The sequence below is a fragment of the Salarias fasciatus genome, chromosome 9 (genome assembly GCF_902148845.1).
Source record: "Salarias fasciatus chromosome 9, fSalaFa1.1, whole genome shotgun sequence".
Classification (NCBI taxonomy): Eukaryota; Metazoa; Chordata; class Actinopteri; order Blenniiformes; family Blenniidae; genus Salarias; species Salarias fasciatus.
This window is the reverse complement of record NC_043753.1, coordinates 18792132-18819734: the sequence shown is the minus strand read 5'-3', so window position 1 is coordinate 18819734 and position 27603 is coordinate 18792132. Positions and strand designations below refer to the sequence as shown.

At 48.5% G+C, this 27603-nt stretch overlaps 1 protein-coding gene across 1 annotated transcript; it reads left to right on the top strand.

The window, feature by feature from the left end:
* Positions 1–312: 312 nt before the first annotated feature.
* fam49bb (family with sequence similarity 49 member Bb) lies at positions 313–27603 on the top strand. Its single transcript, XM_030099532.1, has 12 exons — positions 313–483; positions 8538–8629; positions 16780–16862; positions 17933–18054; positions 18542–18647; positions 21885–22024; positions 23086–23163; positions 24875–24991; positions 25067–25146; positions 25231–25357; positions 25437–25507; positions 26324–27603. Exons 3-12 carry the CDS (start codon positions 16790–16792, stop codon positions 26385–26387), a joined length of 978 nt encoding a protein of 325 aa, XP_029955392.1. The 5' UTR covers positions 313–483; positions 8538–8629; positions 16780–16789; the 3' UTR covers positions 26388–27603.

Here is a 27603-nt window from a genome sequence, read left to right as displayed (position 1 = left end):
ATGGAAATTTTTTTTTTTCCAAATGAGAGAACCAAACAGCGCCCCCTGCAGGCACTCTACCAGCTTCCTGCTCAAGGACACTTGGGTAGAGTGGCTGAAACTTCAGCATTTTGCTCCAGGACGACGTTTGCACAGCTTTAAGCCTTTAAAAAGAGCTAAATGAAGCGGCTGTGCAACTTAATTTTTTTGCTGTACTTCGGGGTGTAATCTGGCAGAAGTGTCTGTTCGAAAGAGCGTACCGGGTGTGTTCTGGGCGGGCGGGTCCCCTCGCTCAGGGTGGGAGCGTGCGTTACTTTACCCCCTCCGCGCGCCGAGGTGACTCAAACCGAGCTCCCCTCCAGTCTGACGGCCGCGGTGACGCCGGAGAAGCAACCCGGAAACAGCCGCGGCAGCGCATCGCTTTTCTTCTCCTTTCAGCCCCGGACCGCCGCTTCTAGCGTGGTTATCCACTCGTCGGCGCCGTGTTTCTCAGCGAGGATCGAGGTAAAACAGAGAAACCTTCCACTTTATCTGAAATCTCCGCGCTTCCTCCGCCCGCCGCCTTCTCTGCCCACCGGTTGCCATTCAGCGGAGCGTGTTTTGAGTGTTAAACACTGTTCATGTGAGGCTTGTTTTAATGAAACACAGACCCGGTGCGTCTTCACGGTGCTGCTGTTATGAAGAAGTGTTAACGGGAGCGTGTTTGTTACATCCTCGCCGTACCGTTAACTTCCCTCTTTCAGGTCACGGCTGCACCGCTACCTTGATTTTTTTTTTTTCCTTTATTTGGCCAGAAGCTTTGACCCAAAACGTGCCTCGTAACGCCGGGCGTTCAGCTGTGACCGGCGTCCCGTGTGCCACACTGATGGATTATGGACACAGTTTTAAAGTAACCGTATGGTTTGGATTAAGACTGCTCGCTTCCAGGCAGCGAAATGATGCCTCGGTAAAGGAAGTGCAGACTCTGACAGAGAGGGCAGGCTGGGATCTGGTCTGTCTTTGGAGGGCTCCTCTCTGATCAGAGCATATTGAAGTATCTAGACCTCACTGGAAGTGGGACTCCAGTTTTGGTAGTTTCGATGAAGTGTTCAGGTCATTTCCTTGAGTAAAATCAGTAATCTGACATCTTTAAAATCTCTTTTGCATGATTTATTAAAACTATATTGCAGTCACCTGTTGTTTGATCACTAAATGATTGAGCCAGTCATGTCCTGTGAGGCTGAAGTTGTGTGTTTGAGGAGAGGTCCATCTTCTAAACTGCTTTATTTTACCTTTAGGATGCAGGATGCTGGACTCCAGCCTGGACAGGCAGCCAAGTCCAGCTCAGTCACACACTCTCACTTTAGAATCGACTGGCCTGAAATGCTACAGTGAAAAACCCTCGCACGCACAGGAAGAACATGTAGACTTCACACAGGAAAAGTCGCCTTGCTGTGTTGTGAGACTGCTAACCACTAGATGCCTGTGTGACTCAGGAGAGGAGATGATAAAGTGTAGTAGATAAAAGAAAGGCCCGGCAGTCTTATCGGCACAAGAGGTTGATAGCTGTTTGGCAGGTGTGTGCTGTGAATATGAATTTATGGTTTTGAGAATAGATAATGAGCTCAACGCATGTCTGATTGTCTGTTTTGAATCATTTACACTTAGTGTTCGTGTGTAATGGGGTTGATATTTATGTGTAGATGGTGATTATTGAGGAATCTTGTAGCACCTTCTCGTGAGCTTAATTCAGTGCAGCATCACCTGAGGGGAGGAGCCGCTCTGACATTTTACACAGTCAAACCCTGTTCTGTTTGCTTTTTATTGTGCAATGCGTCACTAGATTGTATGAGAGAGAGAGAGTAGTGTTTGTATTAGTAAAAGAGGATAGGTGAGTGTATGATTAAAGTAGACCCTTAGGGTGTGTGTTTATCTGTTGTGTTGTGTTGATCTGATATTGTTGTGTCATGCTGTTAGATTGCTTGTTGTAAATGGTTTATATGCAGATTATCGTGGTTTCTTGCTGGCTTCTAAGACCACTTAGTGATAATCCCTCCACCGGGTCCTGGCATTATTATAGACAATCTAACGTCAACATGCATCACTGTGGAGGTTTTTTTGCATCGGTTGTCTGTAAAAACCACAGAAACGCTGCGCGGAAGTGTACATTATTTACTCTCCAACCGAGTCTTTGCATAAGCGCCGAAAGTGGAAGTGAGAAGGCCGAGCAGCCGGATTTGTTGCTGGCGTGCCAGGAAAGTGCAGCGTCTTCATTAAATTAGTCTCGGACGTCTCACGCTCTCCTCTGATGAAGTTGGTTTGAAATATAAAGGAGCATTTCGTGTTTTGCTTTAACCTGATCCCTCCGTGCGCCCCGCCACCTGCAGCAGCACATCCCACAGCTTCACTGCTGGCTTTCTGAGCTTTTGTAGTTTGCCATCTTTCTGTTTTTTATTTCAGAGAAGAGCTCAGACGACAGGAAGCGTAACGTTTGAAGGTTAAATCTGATTTCTTTTAGAAAGTGAAACCTGGTGATGATGATTTCATATCAGGAAGCGGTGTGACTGAGCTTGTGAAATGAAATGAGGATATGGGTCACTTGGCACAGTGTATTCCCTCATAAATCCCAGTGTTCTGCAGGCACAGGCATGCGAGTGTGCTTTGGAATATTGTTTGAAGTTTAGCGTGAATTAGTCACTGTACATCTACTTAGTCATGCAGATACAGATCTGGAGTCTGCATGTCTTGTTATGCAGATAAATGATGTGATGCCTCAAGGGAGGAATGGAGTGGGACAGGGGTACATTATTTGGGGGGCTTGTGGCTCCGGTGGTCCAGCAGGTGTGTTTCCAGTTCAGAAATCCAAAAAGTTGATAGTTCCATCCCTTGTTTTACCCCGATCCCTGTGTAGATTTGTGAAGGCAATGAACTCCAACTTATTCCCAATGGAGTTTGAGCTACTTGCTTGACAGTTGTTGCTGTATATGTGTGTGTGTGTTACTGCTGAAACAGTGAAGATGCACTAAATATACAAATTATGTGTCATTTATTGATAATGTTTCAAGCGGTCTGTCCACGTCTGAGGATCAGAGATGATCCAGTGCAAACACTCCCATGATAACGTTTTATTTGCTGTCGTGCTCGCGTGTTAGTCTGCATTCTGAACTCTACAGGAATGTCAGAAGCATTCTGGGGGCTGTGGACTCCACTGTGCAGCCCACTCCCCTGAACACACCCCGCAGCGCCGCGCTGCCGTCTGCAGGTTAGGTTACTGCAGTTATTCTTGGTATGAGCTTCACTGACTTTATTGCATTCCGTCTTTTCCTCTGAAAAGTGGATCCAAACAGAATTGTGCGCTTTGCTGTTGTGACGTTTCAGGCAGGCAACACACATTCATTATGTAGACTGAAAACTTCATCACTTATTTCCAGTTTCACAGGTAAATGTGATTCCAGTGCTCAGGTAGGTTGTCTCTGTGACCTGAAGTGGATGGCCACAACAACCTGGGCACTTGTAAAACAATATGGTAAATAATACCTTTTCTCACAGAACAACCGCAGACCGTGACCAGCAGCCCTCGCACTCAGTCGCCACCAGAACGGCATCTTATCTCCTGCAGCCGTATCTGTGTTCCTCTTGTTGCGAGCAGCTCCTCTGTTTCACGTGTTAAAGGTACCGCGCCTCAGAAAGGAGCTGTATTGATCCCTTTTCCTGGCATAATGCTGTTTGTGCAGTTATTTGGATTAACTTCCAGCCGGTCTGGCCTGTTCAGCATTCTGCTCTAACACCATTATCATGACCCGGCTTAATCTGGGGGAGCCGTTCACTTTAGCATCAATGAACAGCAGAAACGCTCCTCATATTGATCACCTATGAAGTTTATCCTGGGTTTTTGAAATTGTGGAAATGAGTTGCGAACAGCAGTCCGTTTCTTCTCCTTCCTCTCGCATGGCTGCTCTGAAAGATGATGACACATTTGAGTCATTGAGCAGGAGAAGCTGACTGGAGCCCCCCTGCAGAGGGTTCCTGCTCACAGCTGAATTATTAGACAGTGGCTGGAGAGATCTCAGTCCGTCTTCCTTGAAAGATTGCTTTGATTTGGATTTCGTCAGCTTTACATGCTCTGTCTGATCTCATCTGTTTGACGGTGAAATCTTCTTTTCTCCCGGCTGACTATAGTGTTACAGTATATATTGTCCAAAGTCTGTTTTTGAGACGCTTGTCTGAAACGCTGGACATCAGCTCACAGTGGCGACAGTCAGTAGTTTTTCTGCACATGAGGTAAAACATCGAGAGCAATGGAAATGTGTTGTTCCAGAGTGTTTCCTCCACCGTCAAGTGGATTAATGCTGACGAATTTGTTCATTCATTTGTTTCATCTAAACTAAAAGGGTTCAAGCGTTTAAATCTTTTTTAAAACCAAAAAAATTCTAAATGAGGTAGTTGTGATTTTGGCCTCCATCTACAAAAAAACCCCCAAATGCTGAGCTTAGGAAATAAGGTAATGCTGTATCTCTAATTTTGTGATTTCTAAACTGAAAATATAAGGAATAAACATTAAAAGAAATGACACATTTCAGTGTAAGTGTATTAAACTCTCAATTTGTCAAAGTTTCATTTGGGTTTCGGGAAAATTTTAACTTTTCTTTTGGATGAATTAAGTTTGAGACGCACGTCTTTTTAACCAAATGTTCGCACTGGTTTGTCGTCGAATCTATTGAAATAAAAATAGTTCATCAACTTTTCGTCTTAGTATGTATGATGCTACTGGTACTCACAATTAAACAGTGTTGGTCAATTTTCAAACGTTGTTTTGAACAACCAGTTTCAAAATGATGTTTTAAAAACTCAAACATTGACGAATCAGGTTCCTTACATCCAAATATTTATTAGAAATTCTTTTATTTTGTACTTTTTGGTCCACTACCAGCCGTTGTGGAACGATCATAGAACTATGGCGCACACACACACACACACACACACACACACATTACACTGACTCGCACACGTCGCCAGCTCCTGATCTGCAGCGCTGCCTTTGCTGACGGACTCAAGCGTTCCGTCTCAAGTCTCTCACTTCCGCGCTGTGATGCAGTCTTATCTGAGGCCCCGAGCGTGCACGTAACCAGAGGAGCGAGCGGTTTGACTCTTTTGTTACCCCCCCCCCCCCCCTCCTGCAGGCCCTCAGCAGCACGCTTCCATGTGTTACACACAGCAGCATCTTCAGAGGAGAAAAGGCCAAGTGGACGTTGAACTGAATCCACCACATTAGGGCTAAAAATAACATGGCCTGCTCAAAAGGAAAAAAGAAAAAAACGAAACCTTCCTCTGTGCTCCTACCCCCACACCTTTCACACATGCACTGAAAAGCCCTCCAGGCTCTCGATAGCGTTGAAGATCTCCTCCTCTCGCAGCCACTTGACTCAGTCTGTCGCTGTCCTGCTTGATTACAAGCCGCCGCGAATGAATGAAACTATGAGAAAGCTGAGGGATGGTGGCGTTTTCGCTCTAGCATGTCAGGGCTTGAGGAGCTCGCGCGGCTGCCTCCATGTCGGCGGCGAGCTGCCACAGATGGCAAACCAGCATGCTGGAAATTCAGCTTTAGCATGGAACTGTTGCTACGCTGCCATCCTCCACCCTCGCACGGCGTTGCAGCAGACCGATGAACCTGAGGAGGATTTCGACCCACTTTCAGACCCTGTACATTAAATCCGGGCTGCGTTTTGCAAGCATATTTCAATCCTCTTATGAGACACCGGCCTATTTAATGTACCTGCACATATTATGAAACAGGCTCTTTGACTGAAAACGGCTTTAGTGCAGGATGATCGTCGCAGCATGTTAATTAACATGGCTGTTGGATATTTTTTATTTATATTTATATTATCATGTTTTGTTGGTTATGTAGGCCTGCAGAATATGAAGCACATTTATCATCAGATCAGATATGGACTGTGTGTGTGTCAGACATCTGGTCAGTAATGCCTTGCACATGGACATTTTTTTTTTTTTGGCGGCGTCGTGTCACGTCACGTCCTTGCAGCTTATCTGTGAGAGTTTCTTTCATCAAATCATTTTCCAGAGTCTCTGGTCTGTAGTAACTTCTGCACCCTGCAGTCAAAATATCCCTTTTCCAGCAAAGAGGGGGGGCAGAGGTTGTCATGGTAACCTTATATTTTTTTTTAAATCAAGTTTTATTCAGTGGTGCCAAATAGATTTCTTTTTAAAACTTGCTGTGTGTTTGTCATCACTCTCTCGTTGCATGAACATTGTCCGTCTGCAGTATAAATGACTTTCTGCTCTTAATTCGCGACCAATCATTGTGGCCAAATGTGACGGGAAAAATAAGCCCCGCTAACATAAAAGGCTGCATTTTACAGCAGGGCTCCACAATAAACTGAAAATAAGATAAAATCCCATTATACAGGCGAGCTTTGAGTCATGCAGTTAAATTAGTCGGTGTTAAAAAGGGGCTGCGGCTGGTGAGATTTGAGTTTCTAATCCGGTGAACCGTCTCACCACAAGCTTTTGATTGCTGGTGAAGTAAAGTCGCAGACCTCACCTAAAGGTCACAAGTTTCATTTCATTTTCAAATTTGTGGGGTGAGAACATCTGAAAACTAAAAATATTTACTTCTTGATTCTCTTGTTTTTCTGTGAGGGCGTGGCGTGTTCATGTGATGAAAAGCTCGTGTGCTGTGTTGTAACGGCCTTCCTTTTTCTCGTTGCCTTAATGGCTGAAACATGGCGTCTTTCATTCCGCGTGACGGTGAACTGCGCTCCACATGTCGCTCGGATTGATCCCCTCACGGCCTGCTTCGCAGCCGCATCCTGCACCGGCGCTCTGCAGCAGCGCCACACATGTGGGCCCCTCATCCTTCACGCGGTGGAGCAAATTAAAAGCAAACAAGTGTCCGTGGCCTGTCGGCTCATCGCTCCCATTAACTGAAGATGGAGGCTAATTTGAATTTACTACTCTACGTGAAATATTGAAAATCAACAGCTGGTTCTTTCATTGCCTATCATACTATTGATAAATAAAAAAAAAAAAGTGGTTTCATTTATTCACTGAAGTGTTTGTAAATTTGTGTTTTTATTTCATGTCTCAAGCCCTCGGTTGTCATAACTCGTCTCTGACATTCCTGAGAAGTGTTAATCTGATAATCGGCGCTACCTTGCAGTCGACTGGAACCCCAGACTCTGATTGTAATGGTGCTTGGAAGGATGAGTGAATCTGAATCACTGCTTGAATGGTCCGCGGTGTGAGTGTTTCCCTGCAGCAGCACCGGACTGAATGACGGCAGTCCTACAAACGCAGCATGAACCATGAACCTGAAAACGCACGGTGACTGTTTAAAGTGGGTGATTTCGCTCTGTTCGCCACAGTCTGGGCTTTATTCAGTGATTCATAGTGGATCCTGATAGTTTTTCGATGTGAACGGGGACATGGATGCTTCAGGTTTTTTAAATATCGCCCGTAAAAATAAAGACGTGCTTGTGTTCAGCTGCCGGAATAAACTTATTTCAGATATTTTGAGTTATGTGATGGCTGAATGAAATGTGGTTGAAGTGACTACAAACCTCGCTCTGGGGGTGGGGGCTGTCAGATCTGAGCAGACTGTGGTCCTGTCTCTGACCTCTGTGACCTCGTGCGCTCAGTCGAGCTCTGATTTGGCCGTGCTTTGCGGCCCCCGGCTGTAGGCGTGACGCATAGCTGACTCCCATGATGCCCTGCTGCAGATGTCACCTGTGCCGTCAGCTGTCCTGCACTAGGAGCGCTTGGTTTCCATGTGTCTGACTTATCACTGATCCCATTTCGTGTCTCTCGTCTGTCTACTTCCTTCCACGTCTTGTTCGCCTTCTTGTCTGTATCATGGCCTTCCTCCCTCCAACGTGTTCGCTCGCTCACGCACCTCTCCCACGGCTCTCACCTCGCCTGTGGTTTTTGAAGTTTCAGGGTTTGAAGTCTGATCACAGCCGTGCAGAACCAGCGCCGCCGCTCTCGCTGTGCATTTGTATGCAGGCTGGCAGACAGAGGAGCGCCCTGGTCCTAATGGCCTCACACTCTGCTGGGCCTGTGCTCTCAGTCGGAGCGGCCCGGCTCGTGAAATGAGCTTGCGGCTTGCAGACACCGAGCTGAATCTTAAGAGGGGGATTGCTGAGGCCATTGTTTGGTCTTGACTCACGCGGTTCACAGGCGCCGAATACCTGATTTTGTTTTTATATTGCTCATTTGGTTTTGCGTTTTCCAGTCGGAGACTCAGCCGTGAGCTGAGCTGAGTGAACCGTGTTGCTACAGGAGGAAGCACGGAGCCTTGTAACAAACCTGAAGTGAATCAGAGGAAGTGTTACACAATAGGAAGTGGTGTGCTTTATGTGAGTCGACATGTTCCAGACTTTTTTTTTTTTTTTTTTTTTTTTTGCTAACACAATTAGCCCATTTTTCACATATCAGATATAAACTGGTTCTCTTTGGAGGTTGATGAAGGCTACAGTTGAACAGATGCTATTTTCGGTGTGTGGATTTGCACGGGTAAGGTTTCTGAGTGTAAAGTGTGTTCTTGGTGACCTGTGTTTCAGAGGCTGACCTCTGCTGGAGGACTGAGACCCCGGGCCACCTGCCAGGTCGGTCCTCCCTGCTCCGGACCGCCAGTCGCACCGCTCCACTGCCGGTAAGTGATCACACTGCCGGCCCGGTGTTCTCACACCGCCTCGGCTCGTCTGCCAGCGGGCTGATCGTCTGATGGGCTCACTGGTTAATTCATGCAGCTAATACTTCATTTAGCTTTCTGGAGTGATCACGTCATTCAGAGTTTTGTTTTCATTCAAGCAGTGAAGCTTCCATATATTTTACATTGATTACACACAAACGAAATATCCACAGGCTGAATGTCAGTATTTTATCTGCTCATGCAAATTGAAACCATCAGGCTATTTTTGCAACACAGGATTTAGTTTTACCAGTGGAGATAAACATCTACATATCTGCTGTTACGTATTTGCATGTCTTTTTATATCTCAAAGAGAACATACACATGATTTCTCCTAATTTCATCTCAACACAAAACCTGACTAGAAGGTTGCTTAGACTGTAGAACACACCACTTTGCTCACAACATTTGAATGTTTAATATAATACCTCATATTCACAGCCTAAAATCTTGTTGCTTCAATAACTGAGCTGGCTTTAACATTTTTTGTAGACGTAAAACAGAGGAAAATATTTCAAGGAACCAAAAATAGATGTAACTGTTTAATGCCGGAGTTCCCTCCTGCCTGATATCACTTCCATGCTCGTCGTTTAATCTCCACACGATCACTCGATGGTCGCAGATTTGACGACGTCAGAGACGCGATGTTCAGGAAATCCGATCAGCTCGGTTACACGACAGTCGCGTTGGCACGTATCTGATACAGATCAGATTTATTTCCATGCATGAATGAAGCCGGCTTCTGATCTCAAAATATCAGGATGCATGCGTCTTTTTTTTCTCAGAAAATCAGAATTGGGCCTCATTACACTGGCGGCGTAAATGAAGCTCATGAACGTTAGAGTTCACACACACAGCGCAAAAACCCAAATGTTAAATTTGATAAGATTAAATGAAGCTGTAGCCTCCTTTTCCTGACAATAACCACTTATTTTCTTTTTAACTGAGGTCCAAACATGACCACAGACGCTGTTTGAGGACTGTATCAGGAACTCAGATACTGACATGCCTTTATGTAAGACCTCCTGTGGCGCACCTATGCCTATTATAGTCTTACACACTATGTGTGTGTGCTGGCTCAGGAAATGAAGTGCATTGTGGGCCATAAAAAGGAGTTGAGTAATGTAGGTGCTCCCAGCTTCCTGTTCCCCTTCAAGGCCGGCATGTTTATGTAACTACGGGGCACAAGGTCAGCGCTCACATGGCGAGCAGGAGGCTCGCACGCCGGCGTTCACGTATAATTACATGCGAGAGATTTTCTCTTGTTTTGATGGCGGACTTGTTCCCGGCATTGAGGTCTTTGCTGGGTTTACGCTCGGGGATTACCCATGTGCTCCAGATTTTCAGACCGAGGTATTTCTGTTATGTACGCTCGGTGCTGCTGAGCCCTGCTCAAGTTTCCGCTTCACGTTCCCCTCCTGGGCAGAAAGAACCGTCTCCGAGTCTGGCTCACGCTCTTTTTCCTCACCTCATCCTGTTACTCTTCCCATCATTTCTCCCCCTCGCGCACGTCTGCCCATCCCTGTTGTATTTTCCTCTGTGTCTCCGTGGAGACTGTTACCATGACACACAGGCTTTATGTGATTGGCTGAGCCGTGGTCATGGAATGCCGTGTCTGTTTGACAGCTCAGCCTCAGGTGTGTGTGTGTGTGTGTGTATATATTCCCTACTTCCCCAGAAGAACCCTGTGTATGTTTATATGGCCTGAGAAAGAATTAAATCCGTGCTCTGAGCTGACTGCATGCACACGCCCGTGGCAGTACAAGGGAGGGTACATGTTGCATTATACATGGAAAAAATGAGTGAAAACAGCAAGCAGGACTTCTGTGTGAATAGAAACTGTGGATTAGCTTCTCTAATGAGCCTAAGGAGGGGCGGGACTGCTGCCTGAGGAGGAACTCTCATCAGCGGGTGAACACTGCCCCCTTCTGCTGAATACTGGGCTCCTGGAGGAAAAAAAATAAGAGAAAATTGTCTCAAACTCATTCATTTGTCATATTTAACATATTCCCTCATAGAAATGTGTGATGCTTTGAGTTCCTGGTACATCAGTGGCTCCATTCTTGACTCAGCATGTGGAAGATGTTGTGATCGAGGTCTCCCTCCTCGCCCCCCCTGAACAGGTCATCTGAGACGATACATTTGAGAGAGTGTAATATGTAGAGTGTCTTGTTATGTGAGCTAAAAGCTCCCAGCTCCTCCTTGGGTATCTATTATTTATGCCAGTGGAGGGTTGACACTGTAACTTCCTGCCCCGGTTTCCTCCAGGAGCTTGGAGAAGTAGGGAAATTTGGTCTGGTTAGTGAAAATAAGTAAATAAATGAAAAAGTGAAAATATTTAATCTTTTTCAAATGGAATATCATGCCACGTACCATAAGAACTGCTTTTTCTGAACACTGAATGCTCCTGGGTCTGCCAGCACTTCTGTGGATAACAGAACTCGTTGCTCGAGTCAAATTTTATTGTTTTTGTGTTTTGATTTTAAAGATTTTTGCAGCAAAACTTAATTTTCTTCCAAATCAGTTGTGTGGAAATGCCATATGTCAGAAATAAAAAGGCACGTGCTGGTTCTTGGTTTGGGAGTGGTCTTCCTCGGTTATTTTTCCGCCCTCATGCACGCCCGCTGTCATCCTCCAGATGGCGGTCGTCTCCTGCTGAATGAAAGCGCTGCTGCTCCTCAGTCTGACACTCAGCATCCCCCCCAAAAACCTCCTCCGTGCCCCACCCAAAATCCTGTTATGTTAATGCTGTGCAGGAAAAACAAAACAAAACCAATATTTAGTGTTTTTCTATGCTTCTTCAGTTTATGTTGTGATGCTCAGAAATGTAAATGAGTTTGCTTCCAAACGCTGCTGGATATCAGTGAAACAGAAAGATGCCACGAGGTTCGTGAGTCACATTCTGTCAGAAGGTCACTCAAGTAATGATGGTTTCAGGGCTGCTCCTGCAAAAGAATGGGGTTGAGGTGGGGTTGAAGGTGTGGGGGGGGGGATCCATCTGTGAATGGATTCATGAGCCAGCTGCCCCCGAGGGAGGTGCTGCTCGGGACGACCGTGAGTCAACGCGCCCCTCTTAATGATTTCCAACACATCCCGGGAAGGAGTCAGAGGACTCTCAAGGGCAGGGCGGCTGGGCGGGGAAGGCTTCCTTCTGACTGAAGCAGCTGTTCAGAGGACTGGATGAAGAAATAAAGTGATGAATGAGCGGCAAAGTTCATGCAAACACCAGTGAGCTGCTTGAGCGCGGCTGCAGAGGTGGATCACTCGCGTACTGCTTGATTTTTAACACGCAGCAGCATCTTCTGTTGAGCTGATCACATAATCCCGGGTGGTGTAAGTGTAGAAGTCGACTCGCAGCCCTTTCATCGGTTTATTGCGTTGATCTGAAATTCACCCCGTCATGCTGTCAGCGTCTGTGTGTGTGTGTGTGTGTGTTGTGTTAAAGTGTTGTGTTGGTGTTGCAGAGCAGCAGCGCCTGAAGAACAGCCTCTCCGTCAGCTCGGTTTCAGCCGAGCCGGCGTTTCAGCTGACTCTTGTGTACGTGCCTGTTGCCATGGTTCCCAACTTCCATCAGGTGCCGTCCAGATAGAGGAGCTTAGGCAGGGATGAGGCGCTCCCGCTTTCATCCCTCCTCTCTGATCTGCCGCTCTGGACGAGCCGTCGGCTCCGCGCCTTCGTTTGCTCTCACGCTGATTGGGTTCATGATGGCCGGAGCGACACGAGGCGGGAAGCTTTTAAAGGACTTGTGTTTTTTTATATTTTCAGTGAAACGAGACGGCCGGCGGTGGACGTCATGATTTAGACTCGCTGTAGGTTTGTTTTGATTTTCCCCGAATCTGGGTGAGGGGGGTATTAGCTCATGTTTACCCGGTGTGTGACAACGCAGGGGCGTGGCTTTGAGGTAATCAAGTTCACCCCCATAAACAAACAAATGACAGACCCCCACGGCCAGCTTTTAGTCAGCTGTGCGGGATTGGTGGGGGGAGGATATGGTGGGGGTGGGGGGCACGCATGCCAGCCCCATTTGGGGAAGTGCTCCCCCATTTTCTGCCTGTCGAGTCGGGCCAGCGTCAGCGCGCTCCGGCGGGTCCGGGTCTGGCCGAGTGGGCTAATGCGATGTGGCGTGTCACCCGGGGAATCTAGGTCAAGTTTAAAGCTGCCTGGCTCTGCCCGCCTCTGCCGCAGTGTGACGCTTTAAATCCCTCCCCTTCCACGCACGCAACGCCGCTCAGCCTCCACTCCTCACCTACGCGCCTTTTTATTTTTATTTTTACTTGCTCTGCGCAGCCAAGAATTCAGCAAATAATCCGCCTTTCCGCAAGGCAGTATTTCTAACATAAACACAGACACAGTGCTGCCTCTACCCATCCCTCGCCCCCCGCCGCCCCTTCACTTCCACACCCCAGGCGAGCGCTCAGCCTGTCCACGGCGCAGCCCACGTGACGCCGGGCGCCCAGGCTGGGGAAGGGAGGGCGTTGTTTTTCCTTCCCATAGTAAAGCGGCGGGGCACGTGGATCCTCACGCTGCAGCTGAGTAGTGGAATGTCAGCACTTATCCTCCCCTCGCGCTCGCCAGCCATCAGCCCCCGAGCCGTTTTAGGAGGACGGTGCCGCAGTGCCGGGTTTCAGCTGCTGCCGCTGCTCCCCGGTGCTTATTAAAGGGAGACGTTAAAAGGCAGTGCCATCCAGAGGTCAGGCTGCTGCATGGGCGTGGCACTGTTTTGGCGTCTCCGCCAAATGCGCTTCAACTTCTCTGTAATCTGCACATATTTTGAGGACGTGGTTTTAATTTCTTTTCTATATTCAGCATTTTTTTTTTTTTTAAATTTACTGACAGACGGAGTGATAATGTCCATCCTCATCCTCTGTAATTAAAGTGCAGTTTGCTTTTTACAATCAGCACATGAGTTGATTGGGCGTGTTTTCATTTAAAAAAAAAAAATGTGAATTTGCTGAGCTGCACATAAAAATCAAATCATATAAAAATCTCTTAGTGCTCATAGCGGAATTAAATGTTTCTCAGTCGTCTCCAGTTGACTTAACTCCTCTACTAATCCGCTGTTTTTGGCGCATTACCTCATCTGTATTAATATATTCATGTGCTTTCAAGTCCTACTACTACTGTACTCGCTCCTCACCCGGAGCCGGCGCCTGATTGGCTGCCGCAATGTTTTCAATGGCACCAAATTTTTTTTGACTCCATGGATACAGTGAGCTGTTGGGTAGATCGGCTCAGCCAATGGGAGCGCTGCGCGGGCTCCGGCTTGTCAGATTCTGCCCCTGGCCTTGGAAGCAGCCCTCCCCTCCTCCCTCCCCGAGTGTGTGCACGCGATGGCTCCGTGGGGGGGTTCAAAACAACAACAAGGCGGTGGCGGGGCTGTGTGCGCCGGCCGGGCCGGGCCGTGCCGCCAGCCCGGTCCCACCGCAGCCGCTGAAGGGGGGGCTGGCATCCCCCCCCCGCCTCTTCCTCTCTGATACTGTATCTATACAGCCCTGCCAGCGCTGTCCCCCTCTATCACCAAGAAACCAGTTACACAGTTATACAAATGACCACATTAATGCATTTATCTTCAGAAGACGTGTCTATCAGCCGCAGAGTTGGTTGAAAATTTAAAATTTTTTTTGTGTCTGAATTTTGAGTGTAGCAGCGAAGTGTGTTTGAAAAGCTGTTGACACAAAACTTTAATCTGCTCCGCTTTTCTGTTCCACTTGAAGATTCTTTGGTGGACTTTGAAACGCGGCCACATAAATCCCCGTCCTTAAAATGACCTCGTTTCAAACGGCGCGGAGCGGCAAGGCTGCCAGCGCCCCGGTTGAAGTGCTGCGTGCCCAGGAGAGCCCGCCCGCCCGCCCGCCCGGCCGGCCGGCCGCCGCCCCCCCTCCTCGCTGCAGTCAGGCGGCCGCTGCAAGGTGGCAGCAGAGGACTTGAGGACGGGCGGTGCCGGGATCAGGGCGAGGGCCAGTGGCAGCATCCCAGGCCTTCTGAGGCTGCATCAGGTGCTGCTTCCCGACGGCCAGCGAGGCGCCGGCCGGCGCCGCCACAGCCAGACATTCAGGTCACATTAGAGGAGGGTAATAAGACGAGGCTGGACGTGGCAGGTGGGTCTTTGCAGGTGGTCACTGGATTTGACTGGTGACAAACATGCTTTCAAGGGGCAGGAGAAGCTACAGTTGAAGGAAAAAAAAAAAAAAACAAGATTGTGATTCAGCTCGGTTTATAAAATGAAAAGATTCATACAAAAATGATAAATACACTCCTCGCTTGCTGCTCATGTATCTCTAGATTTTTGACAAATGTCAAAAGTTATTTATGTTCTTTCCGTATCAAATTTCCAGATGTTGCTTTCTCTAAAATAGTGTCCAATGTCTGACTCATCCTGCACTGTCGGGCGGGTCCTGATTCTGCCGCCAATAGGAAAACAGCTTCATCTGCGTCTCCTCTGCACCAGCAGTCACTTCATGTAGCTTCAGGCAGGGCTACCGAAGGGTGGATACCATACATGCTCCTCCAGAGCAGACAAATGATTCTTTCCTCCTAAGAGCAGGAAGAATAAAGTTGTTTCTGACCTTGATATTTCTTCTTAACCCTAACACCCCCCCCCCCCCCCCCCCCCCCCCCCCCCCACTGAAATTCAGTCCCTTTACTTGTGTGGTCTGTAAACTGCAGAAGTGAAGCTGCACAGCAAGCAGCAGTATAAAAAGGTCACTTGCCCTTTAGCGCAAAAGGTTCCTGCATCACTTGCCCTTTAGCGCAAAAACAAATGATACGTTAACCATTGTGAGCTCCTGATGAGTCTCCTCTCCAACTTTCTCCTGCTCCCAGAGTAAAGACTGTTGGCTCATCATAAACATTTGATTTTAAAAAAAAAGCAGAAAAGAGGACACTGTAAGGTTTTCAGGGCTGGAGCATGCATGCCTGCCCCCTCCTCACTCGATGCATCTCATGCATTTTAAAAGCACCCCGTCTAACCCCCCCCCCCCGCCTCCGACTGCTGAGTGTGTGCTTTACCGCGCCGCGGCACCTCCCTGTCTCCCGGCATTACCTGTGCTGTCAGGGCTCGGCCCGTCACCGCCTCCCTTCACTCAGTCGCTCCGGCCCGTCACTCATCTCAGGCGACCTCTGACCTGCCGCAGTTTAACTTCAATCGCCGCCCGGCGGTGACCGTCGCCTCCGTGCCACCGGGGGTTAAACCTGAGAGCTGCAGCAGATCTCCGTCCTGTCATAGATCTGTGGACCTCCGCTCCAGAGAATGATGGATCTGGAGGGTCGACGGGAGAGTGACGCTAACCCTGGACTCCACAGCTCGCAGCAGAGGCGTTCAGTATCGGTGTAAATCAGTTGCTGGACGTTTGTTATAGCTTATCTTCGGTTGTTTTTGCAGTGATGAAGAATGATCTAAGCTCCCAAAATTATTCTACATAACAAGCAACCGATGACTGGATCCGAAAGCAGACTGTGGACACGCATCCAAACATTTAAAAATCCAGAGAGGTTTGGGGATCATCACCAAATCTCATTCGGCTCTGATGACCCATAAAACGCTGTGATTCTTCAGAGTCGATCAAGTAAATTCTAAAGCGTGACACGCTTCTGTAGGTCTGTATCGAACACAAACAACACAACGGGCCCTCTTCGACACGTTTACACGCTAACTTCCTTTTATAAATGTTTAATTGAATGTGTTGTTATGCAGCAAACAGCTGCCTGGTGGATGTACATGCTGCAGATCGTAAGCGATATGTCTGTGGAGGCTGCTGACGTGGATTACTTTGCATGTTCGGGCTTCTCAAATTCCGGGAAGAACCTCAGCAAAGCAGAAAAAAAAACAAAACTGAACTCCAACCGTGTTGTTGTATTTTTGGGACTTTTTGGTTTGACATCTGGTTGTTTGGAGCCGCAGCGCAGGAAACACACTCCGCGGGGGTCCGAGGGGAGGCCGGGGGTCTCCGAGCTGCGGGCACATCTGGGGCACCGCTGAGTTCCTCCATGCAGCGGAGCGGTGAGGCAGAGCAGGAGCCGGGCGCCGCGGATGCACCAGCCCATCAGCACCTGCTCATCTCTCCGCCGCGCTCCTCATTCTTTATTGATTTGCTCTCTCTCTTTCTCAACAGGTATCGTAACATGGGGAACCTACTGAAAGTTTTGACATGCACAGATCTGGAGCAGGAGCCCAATTTTTTCCTCGATTTTGAAAGTGAGTGTCTTTCTCGAGTAATTGCTCCCACCCCCCCCCACCCCCCGATATCGATCACATGCATATCTTACCATAACATTATCAACTCCGAACTCCGGAGCCTTTTTCTCCCCCACCACTTATCTTTTATGCCGAGTTCCTCCCAGCGGCAAAGGAATCAAATCTAGCACCGGCGCTTTCTGCACTTTTCCATCAACCTGTCTTTTCCACGCCGGAGTATGTGCAGAATACCAAGCAGGGCAGAGTTGCAACAAAAGCCCCCTCCTCAGACATGAAGCGCCGAAGTTGCGCGTAGCCCGAGGCCCCTCAACACGGCGTGAACCTGCGCCGCACTATTCTCACACTTGGCAGAGCCGCAGAGTCAGTCATAGCTTGAGAGGAAACATTTTTCATAGAGATCAGACTGTTTCGAGGTGGGTTTTTTTTTTTTATATATATGAAAAGAACTTCAGGTGTGTATGCAGCATTGTGAATTTTTCTTAATTAAACACAGTTACACCTTTTGGTGTTAGATATTCATGATCCTCTCAGTGTGAGATCCGCTGGTCTTATAAGAACTGCTCTCCAAATAGGAATCATTATTTTGAATGAATGGACAGAAATAGAAAAAGCCCAGCATGTGCCTGCTGCAGATGTGAGGTGTTGAGTGTCTTTCTTGTGGAGGGATGCAGGAGAACGCTGCCGTCTTGGCAGGGCGTTTTAGCTTCAGGTGGTTGAAAAGGGTTCGCAGTGTTGATACCATGCATCTCCACGCCTCTCGAGCGGAAACAAAAATCCTCAGTCTGACCAAACTCGGTAACCAGAGCTTGTTTTAACGCTCCAAGAGGGCGCAGAACCTCCTCCATCCGCCTCCTCTCATCTTGCTCCCTGCCCCGTCTCTCAGCCAGAAAAGTGGGCGGCGTCGGAACTTAATGAAAAAGAGATTATTTCTCTGGATCTGCGTCTTAATTTCTCCATGATATCAGATCTGATTTAATAACATTTCTAGAGCTGAGCAGTGGCGTCTGTGTGAATGTGGATTAGCGGCCCGGTGACCTTGTTTGTGTGTCGTCGCTTTTCGGCCCCTGCAGACGCCCAGCCCACGGAGGCGGAGCGGGAGGTCTGGGAGCAGGTGGACGTCGTGCTGAAGGACGCAAAGGGAATCCTGGACGAGCTGCAGGCTTACAAGGGGGCGGGGCAGGAGATCAGAGAGGTACGCCTGCTGCAGCCGCGCACTTTAATTTATAAAAGCTGATTTCAGTCTGATCCCATAGATTTCTCAGAAAAGAGAAATCAAAGATGATTTTTTTTTTCCTTCTTCCTATCAACACCTTATCACAACGTTACCCACAATGCAACACGTTTTCCAATAGTTTGATGTTACAGCAGCTGATGTAGCCTGGAGCCCTTGGCTCAAAGCAGAGAGCAGCGATTGAGGTTCTTCTCTCTGGCTCCTGCGGAAGTGTTTCATCGTCACACTTGTGTTTTTCATCCCCGGTTGACGCCGACGACATTTTATGTCACTTCCTCTCGGAGCAGCTAACGGTTTTTGACATATATGCTTCAGCGTGAGGGCAGACGTAAGCCGAATTCATAAACCGGTGTGAAGATGGCCTTTAGATATCGAACCGTGATCCTCTAAAGACGGCTTATGATCGCTGTTTAACGGGAATAATGTTTTTCTTTCTATTGGATTTCAGGCGATCCAGAATCCAAACGATGACGCGCTGCAGGAGCAGGCCTGGGCCGCCGTGGTTCCCCTGGTTGGGAAACTCAAGAAGTTCTACGAGTTCTCGCAGAGATTAGGTACGAACGGGCCCGCTCCGCCTGCACCGCCCTGTATGGAACACACTCCGCCATCGCGGACGCACTGCGTTATGTAACCTCCATACGTGACCTTAATTGTCTGCGTTTGCAGTATTGACGTCTGAACTGCAACACTCGGCGGCCGTGTGACACACAACATGCACCTCGGCCTTATATAAACACACAAGCACCCCCGCCCCGCCCCCACCCCGCCAGCCGTGCATTTCTCAGCACGCTGCGCGCGCTGACCTCTGTCGGGATGGGGGCTATAGGTTGTTTAATTAGCATAGATACAAGAGGAGGGGGAGGAGCAGGCTTACTGCTCCCTGATCTCCTTATGACCCCGAGGCTGAGGGGGGAGGCGCAGCCCGCCGTGCCCCGACGCCCTCAGCCCAGTAATCCCAGTGGCGCTGGAGAAGGTAGACACTGGGAGCGCTGGGCGGCGATGGCTGTTACGTAACGAAGTAGGTCACCTCGCCGCCGCCGCGGCTGCTGCTCTATTTCACCGCCTTGACTGGAGGCCTCGGGGTCGGCGGCGGCGGCGTCCGCGGCCCGCCGCGCCGCCTGATCCACAGGAGGCCCAAAGTCCTCCGCTACAGGCCGGTGGAGCCAGGAACCAGATGAGAGATGAGCGCACGGCGCTGGCTTTCCAGTGGAAATGAAGAGGCTCCTTTTTCCTGTAATCATACCGATGGAGACATTCAAACTTCAACAGATTCTCCAACTGCAGACACGAGGAAAGTTTCACTGCTTTACTCTCAGCTGGTTTGTATTCAGCCTGCAGTCCAACACTCAAAAAGCTCCGATTTGAGTGTTTGATAGCGGCACGTCTGACATTTCGTTTGATGAACGACAAACCAATAAGTCAGATAAATTTTTGTTTGGTTTGTTAATCAGAGCTGACAGACGTTCCCACTTTAGAGGACGCTAGACTTATTTGAAATGTGAAAACTTTTCACTGAAGCAGAGGAATGAAATGTTCCCAAAGCTTAAATGGTAATTCAGTAAAATGAATAATTCAGAGTTGCACTTACGATAACATCTTAAAAGTTAAATTTTGTAAAATTTAAAATGTTAAAAACCGATCAAAAATTGGCGTCTCTCATGGGAAGATGTGTGATGGAGATCATCTTACAGTTTTATCTCAGCTACATCTAAATAATCTTCTTGCGACAGATTACAGACGGAAATCTGCTCCCTGAATTCACACCAGCTCCTCTGAATGACGGCTCAAACTTTCTGAGTCTGGCTCGTCAAAGATTGAAGAGCGGGACTGAGGCCTCCGCCCCGCCCCTCTGCCCGCAGCCTGCTCGCCTGCTCCGCCGTGACCTGATGAGATCAGACAGCCCCCCCCCCACACCACCACCACCACCACCACCACCACCACCACCACACCCACCAGGCCCCGCCCCGCCCCGACTTCCCCACATACAGGAGCGGCTCATTTCTGAGGGTCTGAAAGCAGCAGCTCCATCTCTACGTCTGTTTTGACTGGGACGCGGCACGGAGGGAGGAGGAAGGAAAAAAAAAAAAAAAAACTGCACGACTAAGGCCATTTTTAATCAGCCTCCTCGCTGCAAATGCTGGCCCAAGCAGATGGGAGTCATTACCGAGAGGCAGACGTGCTCAATTTACCGCACTGCACTGCCAGCGCCCTGTCCATCTTTTTAAAAGTCCTCGGTACGGCCATTCGGAGGAGAGACCCCCCCCCCCCCCCCCAGTCTGAATGCGCCTCTTCTTAGGTCATGTTGACATGTGCGTCGTCATCCGCAATCAGCAGGAACCGTAAACTCCGCTCGGAATCAATCTATTTAAAGTGCCCGTTCTGTGCCACGCAGTTTACTGCCTCAGAAGTGCGGCTCGTCGTCTGGGTTATATCACTGTTGGAGTCTCTGCTCAGCGTCTAGACTCCGTTCTAAGCACAGTCTGTGTGTCTATAAATAAAAACTCCCTCTGGGCTTTAGAGGTTTTTCAGTTTTTTTTCCTCTTTTTTTTTTTTTTTTTTAAAGAAAAAAAGCTAATGTTTGAACATGACATGTTTGTTAATATTACTTGGTTTGGAAGTTGTTCGCCGCATTTCACTTCATCTGTCCTCTCATCGCTGCCGGTGCTCCTCATGCATGCTTAATTACGGGTCTATGGGTATGCGATGTCGAGACGTGGCACAGGCTTTGTGTTTACTTACTGTCAAAACAATGAGCGTAATCCCGCCTGAATGAAATCCTGTTCCCCTGCCCCCTGCCCCACCCCACCCTCATTTCATGCCAATGAGATAATTAGTCCCATGTCTCATCTGCATCTGAGCAGGGAAGCCTCTCGGGGCCCTCCTCAAATAGACCCCCCCCCCACTCCTCCTTCGCTGCGATCGCCCACCATATAGCCCCCCCCCGAGACTGGCACGGGGCCCTGGGCAGTTTGGGCACCACCACTGCCCCATTATCTGTCTGTGTCCTAATCAGGAAGCCTCAGCTGGCTGACACTCTTGACATATCTGGCTGTGATCCACTTTCTGACCTCGTACGGAGGAGGGAGGAGTCACTGCTGCCTCCATCGTTTCTTTTCTCAATTTCATGTTTGTTTTCCTTTTCAGAGTTCTTCTTGAGCGTCTTTTTCTTTTCTGCTTTAGGTGTTCCAGGCGGGGTTTTTTTTTCTTTTTTGCAATATTAAGACAATACGTCCTTCAGAAAAACACGGCAACGATTTTACTATTCTCATGAATTTATTATGGTGTTTACGGCGCCACTGAGCAAGCGTGGGTTTTAGAACCGTGGTCGCTTTCCGCTGAAACAACAGTGACAACCACTAGTACAAGAAAATAGTGTAGATGTAGACGCACAACCACCGCAGACTGTTTGATCGTTTTCCCTCTGTGGGAATCTGTGAAGTGTTGTTTTGGTGTCTTTATTTTTTTTTTTTGAAAAAGCTTTTAACAATAATAACACCTACAAAAATCAAACAGAAGTAAGTACTGGCGGAACGTAATTTATCAGTGATTTCTCTGTTCTGAGCGTTTCATTCTGACCTGTTCGTCTTCGCGTGCTCCTCGCGGCGTGCCGCTGACTTCCTGCCACTGTTGAAACGATCTCCTGGAAGTCGACACCTGTCAGCTGAAGGCCTTTGTCATGATCTTTGTTAAATAAATAAAAGCTGGGTTGAGACATATGTATGAACCAGAGAGGGAGTTGTTTCCCTCCCTGTCCTCTGACCTTCATCACAGACGTCTCTCTTCTCCTACAGAAGCGGCGCTGCACAGCCTCCTGGGAGCTCTGACCAGCGAGACCTACAGCGATCCCACTCAGCACCTGGAGCGGGAGCAGGCGCTGGCCAAGCAGTTTGCAGAGATCCTGCACTTCACGCTGCGTTTCGACGAGCTCAAAGTACGAATTCTACATTTTTTTTTTTTTCTCAATGCACGTCGACGTCCAGTAGCACCACAGAGAATCCCAGCGCGATGGGGCATAGGTGCAGTTTAGAGGCTCGGATGTGGTGAAAGACTCGGTGATGTGTTGAGACAGTGGGTGAACCGACTCCCCCTTCCACCCTCGGCTCCTCAAACCCCCCTGAAAGACCCTCCCTGCCTCCCCCGAGGCAGTTTGTCCCAATTAGTGCCCACTGCCCAGGCTGGCAGCACAAAAAACACCAAGGTAGGAGGTGTGAGGTGGCATGCCAGGCCCATTCATCCATCTTCCACGCCGACGCCCGGGCTTTCTGACCTACTTAAAGTGTGCGAGCGGCGCCGCCGCCGCCCGTCTCCCCTGCCGGACACAGTGGACTCAGACCGAGCACCAGTCCATTGTAGCAGGATTAACATGCTGCCAGTGCAGCTTCGCCTGTGACAGGACGGGTAATTAGCCGCACGATGAGCTCTCGCCGCCGTTTGAAAGCAGCTCCGTGATTGGCCCGTCGGTCAGTTTGGCTCCGTGTCGGAAACAGATGATTCATATTTTTTTTTTTTTTTGGAGGGAAGTTCTCGGCTTTCATCCGAGGTTTTGAGCGTAAATAACGTTGAAGCGTCGACGCTCCTCCTCAGGCTCGCCTCTTCCTAATGAGACCCCCTTTGTGGCTTTTTGTCAGCTGTGTAATTGTTAACCCTCCTGTCAGAAAGTGTGTCGATACTCGGCTCAACTCCCCCGCAGGAAAAATGGCTCCTGACAGGAAGAGCAGGGAGTGCGGACGTAGAAAGGGGAGCAAGTGTCAGACGACTCAAATCCCCGTTCAGGAAGTAAAACTGTAATTGCATCGGTGCTCTTTTCATGTCGCCTTCACCCCAAAGCTACATTTCTGCCTTGTTGGCTAAAGCTTTCTGTCACGGCGGTGGCGCGTTTGATCCAGAACCGAACGCCACGCTGTAGGCCGTGCCACCTACAGACAAGTCTCCCCCTCTCTCTCTATCACTGTAAATAAGATGCCCTTTTTTTATTTATGGTGTGTTTCACAGATGACGAATCCTGCCATTCAGAACGACTTCAGCTACTACAGAAGAACCCTGAGCCGGATGCGGATCAACAACGTTCCAGTGAGCACATCACGGAGTTCTTCTTCATCTCACGGCTCCAAAATGAGTTTTAGGTTTTTGTTTTGGTTCCGCAGCCCGCTGCTTCTTCACGTTTCTTTGTTTTCTCGTCTCTTCAGCCAGATTATTTCTTCCAGCTGCAACAGCGCGTCGCCTCTTGTTAAAAAAAAAAAAAGCTTTAAACACAGCAAATTACCTTCAGTCTTCATTTAACACGCAGTTAGAGACAAGCCGGCGAGCACGGCGGAGCGGTTTATGGCTTTGAAAAAAAAATGGGACGCATCCTTTAACATCTGAAATTGGCCCGAGGCTCATCAGGTGGTCTGAACCGCAGCGACGAATGACTGATGGTGTTTTTCCTCACGCCGTCTTCTAATGTGTCCAACAACCGTTTTGGCAACAACTCCACCAACTTAAAACCGTGGTTTGGAGAACAGCGCTGATGTGCAGCGTCTGGTCTGCGGGAAGTGGACGCTCGGGTATTACACCCGCGTTTGTAAGAGTGTCTGATTACAGGGGAACAAACTGGATGATTTTAATGTTTTTGCTGAACGCCGGGACGACATAAAGGCCGGCGCTCATCTATAACGAGACCCCCGGAAGAGCAGATCGGAGTCCACCTCCAAATGGAGTCAGAAGTGTGAAGAAAGGCCTGAACGCAGGACATGCAAAGCATAGGTGTGGACGGTAAAGAAAGATTTATTTAAGCAAAGGAAGCAGCTTGTTTAATCATATCAAGGCGCTATAGGATATTTCCTATATTGATTTCATGATCTTCCACCCAGCGACCCCTCCACCGGTCTTCAAGGGCGCCGGAGAGACGTCCTGCGCATTAAACTGCTGGATTTCAGGGTTTCTGTGCAGCAGCAGAATAATCCGAGGCTTTTTTTCTCCAGCTCCGACCCGTCTGACAGGAGGTTTTATTCTCCAAACAAGAGTAGGCCATTAGGCAAATGGGCGCAGACAAGTTGTCTTTAGGACCTGTCAGCGCCGCGCGGCGCTCAGACCGCCGTCCCTCCTCGCCGTTTAGTCAGCGCTCAGCCGGCTGAATCATTCAGACACCGCAGATGAAACGCATCTGTCCCGCTCACAGCCGTCTGTGAGCTCGCATGTCGTCGTTTGTTAAAACACGCAGAGGCTTGAAAGTTTGGGGCGATCATTCATTATTCCGGCAGGGTCCCCACAGAGGCAGCAAAGGCTCCCGGAATTTAAATACGCAGACAAATTTAGAACAGGCTGCTGGAGAGACGCCTCCTCTGGTATCAGCCAGGTGTTTCCAGAGTCTCGCTCCATCCGGACCGGTACGGCAGCGGGATTTGGTCGTATGAGGATGAGATGTTTTCCATCTTCAGAGTCTTTAAGTGTAATATTGTAATATCATCGCAGAATAAATCTTTTTTTTTTTAATTCTCTCTCAAGCGCATTAGTCCGCCTGTGAAGTGAATCCCTGAACGTCCCGCTTTCTCTGCAGTCTTCACACAGCCTGAAACTGATTAGACTTTAAGGGTCAAAGGTCATGCTTGCGATTCATCCATTTTCCACACCGCTCTTCAAACATCGATTGCAGGTCCGCCGCAGAGCAAACATGCATTTCAGGCAATTTTTCATCCTGTTTTATAAGTTGGAGCGTTTAGCTGCATGCGATCAGCGAGAAACTGGTTTTGGTTTTCCAGACAGACTGATACTCACTGACCTTCTTTCCTCGTGTTTGCAGGCCGAGGGTGAGAACGAAGTCAACAACGAGCTGGCCAACCGGATATCTCTGTTCTACGCCGACGCCACGCCCATGCTGAAGACGTTAAGCGACGGCACGACCAAGTTCGTGTCGGAGGTCAGGCTCCCGGGTTCTCTCCGGACGGTTCCGCCGGACGTTCTGCTCGTTTCATTTCCTTTTCTGTCGTCGCAGAACAAAAACCTGCCCATCGAGAACACGACGGACTGCCTGAGCACGATGGCGAGCGTGTGTAAAGTCATGCTGGAGACGCCGTGAGTGTCCACCGGCGCCGTTTTCCCTGTTTCCCGCCTTCCTCTGGACTGTGTGTGTGTGAACCGTCCCGTGTGTGTGTTCAGGGAGTATCGCAGCCGCTTCACCAGCGAGGACACAGTGTCCTTCTGCCTCCGGGTGATGGTCGGGGTCATCATCCTCTACGACTACGTCCACCCCGTCGGCGCCTTCGCCAAGTCGTCCAAAATCGACGTGAGTGTCGTCCGTCTTCCCGCCGCCGATCCCGCTCCCCGGCTCGCTCCGGAGCTAACGTGACGCTTCTTCCCCGCAGATGAAAGGCTGCATCAAAGTCCTCAAGGATCAGCCTCCGAACAGCGTGGACGGCCTCCTCAACGCTCTCAGGTCAGCTCACATCGCGTTCTTTTCCCGCCGCGGCGCAGCGTGACGCGGCCGTAGTTCCTCTCAGACGCGGGGGCGGCGCCCTGTCTGCGGGCGCCGTGACTCACGCTCCGCCGCCTCCGCCGGCGACCCAGCCGGCCGCGAGCCCGACCCGGGCCGATTACATCTGACACCTCGTTCCCCCGCGGCCTCCCGGATCTCCCCCGCCCCTCGCCTCACGCTCACATCTGCCCCGGCCGACCTCACATCTGTATCTGGGCCTGAGGCGGGCCGCCGCCGCCGCCGCCGCCGCCCGGCCCCACGAGGTCGCCTCCATGCAAAAATCAGACAGATTTTCTTTTTCCAGACAATTTCTCTGATCCGACAGAGGATGACAAAATAAGTTAGCGGCAGGCAGCAGTGGAAACGATCCAAGCTGCAGGATTTTTTTTTTTTTTTTTTATTATGCTGCATGATCTAAGAGGATGATGCTGGATGATGAGTAAAGTACTGGACTCCACTATTTAATGAACATTTTCTGTCAGCAGATCAAAACTTTGCTCTAAATCTTTGACACAGACACAAACATATTTTAAACTCATGTTTTTCAGTTACATGAAGCGTTGCCAGCAGCTGTAGTTCTTTTATTTTGTAGGTTGAGCTATTTTAGATTTCATTTTTCACCTTTCCAATTATAAATGATCAGACTTTGCTGCAGAATGTTTGTAGAATCACAGTCGGAGGACAGGATTTTGGGGAGTTTGATGTTTGATTTAACGCACTCGGATCTCTTCTAAAAATCAAAATCAACTTTACACTGAAACACTTTTCCCTCCGCAGGTACACAACCAAACATCTGAATGACGACTCAACCAACAAGACAATCAAGAGCATGCTGCAGTGAGACTGCGCCGCTCCGCCTGCTGTGGGGAGACGCCGCTCTCCGGACTCATGTCGCTGCACACAATAGTTTTTCTTTTTTCTTCCAATTTTTTTTTTTTTTGTTGTTTTTTATGGAAAAGAGCTACAGCTCCGCCCTCGTTTTTAATGCAAAATGCTACTGCCATTATTGACGTCTTTTTCGGTGCCAAAAAGATGTTTTGCTGAGCTGTAATGTTTCTGATAAAAGGCCATGAGACGATGGCAGCTAATGAAAGCATCGTGGATCCCCGCTGTCATGTTTTTCCCTGTGTGAGGGACGGAGTGCTTTGACTTGAAAATTTAGTGGAGAGAGAGATAAATATATAGAGAAGTATATATTATTTTTGTTTGATTCGTTATTTAATTACATCCTCTGCATGATGGAAATGATGTCTTTTCCTTCTATTTAAAAAGAAACTAATGGTCTAGTTTAATTTGTCTGCTCTATTGTGCATTATTAATGTTCTATTTGAGTGGTACTTGTCAAAATGAGATTTAAGAGTACTGTTTTTATATTTTTTATAGGTTTTAATTTGTTCATATGTCTTTTTTTTTTTCATAGTTGTGTTGTATTTTTCATTTTGAAAACTTTAAACTGTGATACGTGCTGAATCAAATTAAAAATTGGGAGTGTGTACTGTGAGCGGACGACCACGCCGCGTCTGGAGAGATTAAAAGGAGAACTCTTGTTTTCTACGACCCGCCTCGTCGACTTTCCTTCTCAGGGCAGGAAACTCTGAAAAAGTGAAGTTGTTTCCGGTGGATCTCTCCATCCTCAGGCAGCTCGGCTTTCCACAGGTGTGTGTGTGTGTGTGTGTTTACTGTGCTGAGAAACAGAATCTAAATGTTGAAAGCACAGAGGAAATGTCCAGAATAGTCAAACTGCCAGTAATAAAGCACTTATATTAACTTTATTACTTCAGTTTGGAACCGATAGCGGATTTTCCTGCCATCATTCATACACTAAGGGTGTAAAATAGTGATATTTTTTGTCTTTTCACCTAAACTAAATCTCATGAAATATTCATTTAATCAATCGGTATGTTAAATTTGTCTCCAGCTTGATGGAAGATGAGCCGAAGCAGGTAATGCTCGCTCTGTTTGTCTGATAATGGAAAAACATGTAATTTTCCACTCACAGATTCATTCAATGTGCTTTTATCATTTGTACTATCCTTTTTTTTTATTATTTTTTTGTG